General features: G+C 38.8%; 1 protein-coding gene across 2 annotated transcripts in view; it reads right to left on the reverse strand.

Moving 5' to 3' along the window:
* Positions 1-7,231, reverse strand: part of LOC138000662 (NADP-dependent oxidoreductase domain-containing protein 1-like) — a 29,934-nt gene that overhangs the window by 21,720 nt on the left and 983 nt on the right. Inside the window, exons 3-5 of one of the 2 annotated variants that reach the window (XM_068847228.1) lie at positions 2,206-2,316; positions 1,562-1,634; positions 1,316-1,421 (exon numbers count right to left, since the gene is read on the reverse strand). In XM_068847228.1, coding sequence (XP_068703329.1) covers positions 1,316-1,421; positions 1,562-1,634; positions 2,206-2,316 — 290 coding nt within the window. The remainder of the gene's footprint in view (positions 1-1,315; positions 1,422-1,561; positions 1,635-2,205; positions 2,317-7,231) is intronic. The other variant, XM_068847236.1, reaches the window with a different exon arrangement.

Below are 7,231 nucleotides of genomic sequence, written 5' to 3' on the forward strand. Positions count from 1 at the left end.
CCGATGTAAAGACTTCTTTGTCTTCTTTCTTCGTTTTATTAGCCACGCCATCTGCACAACACTCAATTCTGCATCCAATGCTCGTCGAAACGTACTCAATCTAAAATGTAACACAAATATTTAGTAACGAGTTCTCTAAGCCTGACATTAGATTCTAAAGTTCTTTTTCCTTACCTTGCCTCATCCTTGTTTAAAAATTTAATAGCGTCGCGTCCATTGCTCTCTTTCAAGTAACGCTGTAATCCACAGCAAATACTGTACAAACTTCTTGGGGGATACCGCTCTCCGTTCTCCTTACACACCTCCGCGACAAAATTTCTCAGCCAAAAATCCAAGGATTCAGCGCTCATCTCAACAATACTCTTTTCTTAATTTTGAATACTGTCTACTTCAACTTTGAATACTCTTTCCTCCAAGTTGGCGTCTTTATTTCCTTTTTGAACTTTGCCACTCGCCAAAAATGTTGTAGGCCCACTCTGTGGCATATAGAGTAGCCCTTGGAACACAACTATCCAAGTAATCTTTCTCTTCCTTCGCATTTTTGGTTCTCGAAACACGCGTTTGGGCAGCAGTTCAAGGAAAAGCTTTCTGAACTTTAACAGCAGCCGAACAAGGAGCACTTTTCCCGTCTGTATGTAATTAACTTTTAATGCATTCATATCATGTTTAGAAAAATCCCAGAGAGGCACGGGTCTTTGAAGCGGTTAAAAAACTCGCAGCGCGTGTTTTATCGGGTCTAAAAACACTCATCTACGCCTCGTGCTTTTAAAACCCGATAAAACACTGCTGCTCTTTTTTTAAACAGTACATCATAACCACCTATGCCTGCAAAGTGTTTATCTACATGTCACCATATTTAACTAAAAGGCAACATACATGTAGTATTGTCAAAGGAAGATGATGTGAGACACGATAATAAATAATTATTGGCTGTGACAATCATTCCTGGTACAGGATCTGCCAGAGGACAACAATTTGAAGTGGCTATCTTTAACTTTTACAGAGTGAGCCATGTAGTTTTACTGCCAAAAATCTACAGTTTTGGAATTTCTGGCTCGTCTCTATAGTGGTATTAAAGCTATTTCAATTGACAGACCGTCTCAAACAGTGCATGATGCTCATGCAATAGAATTTCATCATAATTTAGTTCGAGGTTACTTCCAGAGTCTCACAGCTAATTATTTCAATAAAATGTATAGGTTAACAGGGTATCCTGGTTACGCACTAACCCAGGCTCCAACAACCTAGTAAAATTGGCTACCATAACATTATTAGACTGTACATATATAATACAATAATAATTTTGGTGACTTACAGAATTTCAACAGAGTGTTTGCCAACTGCTTCCCCAAACGACCACACCCAATGATCCCAACCAACACAGGATCCCTCTTTGGAATTTCTTGCAACAGCTTGGATGACTGTGATATCATTGAATCAAGGGAAAGTTAAGTATTATTTCAAGGAGAAAAGTCTTAAACTGCTTTTTTGGACCTGTCTCCCATCATGGAAAGGAGACAAACCAACACAGAATTTTGAAATAATTATTTTCCCTAATTACCCTTTTCTTGACAGGAAACTTTATTTCTACGATCTTTTGCCTTGCATCATTTAAAACAGCAACTAAAAAAGCCCTGCAATGAATGAAAACAAAATTCTGTTGCAGTTTAAGGGAAGTTAGTGATGATAAAGAAGAGTCTATCCTGCAGAAAAGGGCCATAACTTTGAATTCTCCTGCCAAGAGGAAAAGCAGAAAAGCAGAGCCTCTTTACACTAATCTAATGGGCCATCTTAAACTAGAAAGTTTTAAAATTTTTAAGGTACACTGTACTTGGAAATGCCCAACTCAGCATACCATAGTTTTTTGGATACAAGGCACACTTGGTTATAAGGTGCACCTTTAACTTTCAAACTTGATGGCATTTATGTAACAAACTGAAAATCTCATCAAAATAATCAGTTATAAGATGGTCCTCAAATAGAGGAATATGGTTCAATTCATCGCTAGTTATGCTGGGGTGACCCGAAAACGCTGACCCCCGGTCCATGGACCCCGCTACGGACGGGGTCCACGGGCTGCCTTATGGAACGGTCCAGGGACTACCCCTACGGACCCCCTCTACAGACCACCCCAAAACAACATAGAAATAACAATAAATCAAATAAAATATAATATAATAAATAACAACTGAAGATTTGACTTACCAGTTGTCTGGATAGACCACTGGTGTCGGTGAAATCTCAACTGTTACGCTCCACAATTTTTTTTCAATAGACAAAGGCTTAGTCAGGCTCAGGCGCAAGGTACTTCCTTCTCTGCGGAGTGAAGCCTGAGGTGAGTTCATAAATCCAAACAAAATGGCGAAGGGAAAGAAAGCACAAATGAACACAATAGCACAATACTGAGCCTTAGTCTGTTAAATTTGCAGAGTGTAACCGACACGAGTGGTCTATAGATCTGGCGGGACAACCAGTACATCAAATCTTCAGTTGTTATTTATTATATTATTTTTACTTTATTTATTCTTGTCTTTCTATGTTGTTTTGGGGTGGTCGGCGTCCGTAAAGGGGGTCCTTAGGGGTAGTCCATGGACCCAGTCCGTAGGTGGGTCCACAGACCAGGGGTCAGTGTTCTCAGGTTACCTATTGTATTAAGCTCAAGAACAACAGCAGAGGAAAATTCATCTAAAATTTAGAGAAAAACCCTTAAATCCTGCTGTTATTAGCACTTTCTTGTGGGTGTTTTTGTTGTACAATGCTAATTGAACATCATGAACGTTGGTGTGAGGCTACCATTTTTTAATCACCGTAAGGGGAAGACTGGGACGAGCTTAAAATACAAGATGGCGGCATTAGGAGCTGAACAAGTTCTGTTGCAAGAAAATACTCAGCTGTAAGGTGCACCTTGAGTTTAGACCACATTTGGGGCCAACAAGCAATTTCTTTGAGAAAAAATGCTGTGCCTTATAACCCAAAACAACAACCTCTCTGATGTGACAACGACATAATTCTAAGCGCAATCCTTTTTTGTCTTAAAATGATTCATGAGAATCAAATCCTTGGAGACATGAAACTATTGTTACAAATTATATGCAGCAATAAAAATAGACTGTGTTTAGAAATGCAGCAGCCGGACAGGACTTTGAAAAATACTCAGTGTTCGGCAGTCTGATACATTTATATTTTTTCAATTTTGTTTTGATGTTCGTGAAATATTTGATTCATTCAATGCTACATGCTACAACCGTCAATCTGTTAAGTCCTCTTGCGTGACCACTCAGTGCCCTGTGCAAATTTCGCCATAAAACGTACTCACTCCAATAAGCCATTTCCGAGTTGCTGTTTGTCTCGCTTTCTAAGTGAGTCTTGGTGCTTAACTATTGTAAGGGAAATGAGTTTGATTTGCATAAGAATATGCAACTCATTTCCATTTGAATCGTTGTCCACCAGGACTCGCTTTAAAACTGAGGCATGTTGCAACTTGGAAATGGGCTAATTTACCACTCGACCAATGACTCAGGCAATATGGCTTTAAATTTTCAAGGTGTTTATAAAACTGATATTTGAATGCTATTACCATTATAAAATGAGTACCTAGATTTAAATACTGCTTGACCCTTTCCCTCCTAAGAGTGACACTTATAGATTTTACTCTGTCTAACGCCAGAGGATTTTACTCGTCAATGGGGGACACTTCAGGGATGAAAGGGTTAGCAACATCTGGGTCCACTCAAAAACTATGGTATGTCCCCTTTAACCTTCTCCCTCCTAAGAATGAAACTCACGGATTTTACTCTGTCTAAAGCCAGACAATTTTACTTGTCAAGGCCTCTTCAGGGATGAAAGGCTTAACTCAGCATTATTTTGATTGGTACTTTCAAAACATGCCAGTCATTTACTGACTTGAAAATAGTAAAATCATTGGAATAAAGTGTACACCTGTACCCAGTCAATTCTCAATGCTACATGCATATAAAAGGGTTCAGGTTATCAATAGACCTCTTTCCAGTTGTGGGCTTTAAAGTTACCTAGCCCTTTTAATGAAAGTGAGGGCTGGTGTTGACCTTGTTATGATACAGACCTCCCTCCTTTTCTTATGTTAATGATGTCATTGTCATGCTAATTAGTAACAATTTACATAAGAAAAGCAGTAAGGTTTCTATCAAAACAAAGTCAACTTCAGCCTCACTTTCATTCATCGGCCAGGTAACCAAGCGCACAACTGTAAAATGGACTATTTATAGTGTTCTCACTCAATATTGAACACTCTCAGCCAATTTGTCACAAACTGTCAGACATTTCAAATTAGTATATACTAAAACAGTAGATAGTGTACGTTGAGCTCCAGATATCCTTTGTTATCAACTTTTCAACCTTGGTTAATGCATTTTTCGTGTTCTGATTGGTTCACTCAATCTCGGTTATCAGCTCATATACCTTAGTTTGACCTTATATCATGTAAATGATGGTGCTAAGCGAACACTAAACTAAAAAGTTTTTCACCAGAAACTTTAAGCAAAATTTCTCTCAGAATAAAGCATTAAAAAACCATTTCTGTGGAAAGTTTGGATCAATTCCGACGCTTAGAAGTACGTGAAAAGGTAAGAAATGTTTTTGTGATGAGCCTGCGTCTGTCTGACCACCAGGTATTACACAACATCGCATCTTCATCAAGTTTTTTCGCTTTCACTAGGATTTTACCCCTTTTTTTGCTCGTATTTCATACTTTCAAACTTTTGGAGTTTAAAGAATTGAATGATTTACAGTTATTCCATTCGCGCTTGTTGGATATGAGCCTTTTTATAGCCAATTCGGCACTACGCACCTCGTTGGCAATTTACACATGTACCATCCCACATCCAATGCGCGCCCATGGAATAATTGTTAACTAATCACCTCAGAGCAATTTGTGCGCAGTTTGTGCTAGAAAATGTTGTGCTATATTATTTCACTGTTTTTATAGTATATAAAACAACTATTCACCTCAGTGTTTAAGGCTAGTGGGGGAGTACATGTACCCTATTTCAGACCTTCAGTCAGCTGTTCCACGGTTGGCGTAATATTATTTGAGAAGGGCTTTTGTTGATGGTCCAATGGCCCAATGATGAAGAAATACATGTAGCTTCTTCTAAAAAACATACCCAATTCAAGACCTGAGTGCACAAACCATACCCCATTTCAGCTTAAAATGGTCAAAATCTCAAGAATCACACTAACACAGAAATCATGCATTTTTACCCAAATAAAATCCAAAAAATGCATCACCAAAATTCTAATGCCTTCCAGGACACAAGGAAGAGTCTGTTACAAACCTAGAAGGCCCATCAGGCTGGTGCTTATCTCCGGTTTCTGTAACATAAAGAGACTAGGAGTGTTTCTACTCCTCCCTGCTTTGGATGCCAGTCCATCGCAGGGTTACCCCCAGCATTTAATTCGCTGGTACCCATTTATACACCTGGATGGGGAGAGGCACCGTGAGACTTAAGTGTCTTGCCTATTAAAGAACAAAACACAATGTCTCCGGCCAGGAACTGAACCCAGACCACTTGATCCAGAGTTGAGCACACTAACCCTGAGGTCACTGCACCTCCCATAAGGACGCAAGGCACTGACATAAATAGCACACACAACTTGCTTTGATTTGTCTGTCTGTTGTTTAGGTGACATGCAAAAAATAATAATAAATTATGATAATAAATAACGAAGTAAAAGTAACATAGTTGTCGCCATATGGAATTAAATAGCCATGCAATGGAGACGCGTGAAGATGACTAAACATTCGGGAATCTTAACTGTGCTTCTGTCATTTGTTTTCTCATTGTTCATTTGATCGGTTGAGAAATACATTGTACAAGTACTCACACTTCTTGAAAAGGAACAGAGAAAGGTTAAAGACATGGTCATTTTTCACATAAAATAATGGCTTAAAGTGCCTGAAAGAGTTTGGATGGTAGCAAACAAGGAATTTGGGCGATAACTTATCTATGATTTGTAAGGACCAGGTAAAAACTGGAAAGAAGAACTTGCCCACGACTGGATAAAAAAATTTCAAGCTATCAGCACCTGTATGGTACATCATGAATCAGGTGGATCACAAAAGTACACCAGCAGTATTGCTTTAACAAGAACAGTTCAAAGCTGCCTGTGACAATGCAGGATACCCCCCCCCCCCCCCCTCCCCACACCAGTGACTAAAATAAATACTGAAAAATAAGGTGAGGCAATTCGTGACACATATACAGATGTAACATTTGGTGGCATGATGTGGCAATTATTACTTGGCAACCTCCGAGTGTTAACCCACTTTGGCAGATAAAAAACACTCTGTTAAGGACAGTGCCTACTAATTAAAGATATTTTTGCCCCTGTGTGTGATTATGCGGGAAATGTAGATCTTAACAAGTGTTACTGAAATCCAAAAAGAAAATTGGGGGTAACCACGCATTTTTTAAAGATAATTCATGAACAATATTTGTAAAAAGCTTTAAAATACAAAGCAATGTATGGCGTTCTTTCTCAAATTGAAGCTTAATTTTCTCTTAAAAATGCATGGTTACCCCCAATTTTCTTTTTGGATACCAAGAGTACTTACTAAGATCTACTTTCTCCGGATAGTTTTAAACCGCGCAAAAATATCCCTGTATTGGTAAGCATCACCGATAGGAAATCCGAGTATCTGGAGATGCGCAGATCGTATGCGCGATAACAATAGTAGGCACCGTCCTTAAGGCAGAGAATATATAACTGCTGGGTTAGGCACTGATCTCTAGTGATTAGGTCCAAGTGCCAACTCGAAATGGTTAGCTTTTGTAAATTGTTCTGGCCACACCATATTTAAACTTTAGTTAGTGAAACTTTAGTAAGATCGTTAAGTCCTGTATTAAACAAAACTAAGTGTCTCGTCTTAATTTGGAGTATCCATTCTAGTCACAACCATAATAATTATTGCAGTCACGCGGCATGCGCCCGCGACACAACACGAAACTCACCATGACAACCACCAAAATGTCATTATTACACAAAAGAACAAAATACTTGTTCCTCACTCTTTCAAAAGAACATGAATAACCACGCAAGCCTTTGTTTCGAGTAGGGCTGCAATTCTAGTCTTGCTACATACTTGGAGTTTTATTATCAGTCTGTAAGACAGTTATAATTTCGCTCAGTGCGTATTTTAAACTCAATCGTTGGTTTCTGAGGGTTCGCTACTGGACCGTTACATTGATTGCAA

This window comes from Montipora foliosa, chromosome 1 (assembly GCF_036669935.1).
Source record: "Montipora foliosa isolate CH-2021 chromosome 1, ASM3666993v2, whole genome shotgun sequence".
NCBI lineage: Eukaryota > Metazoa > Cnidaria > Anthozoa > Scleractinia > Acroporidae > Montipora > Montipora foliosa.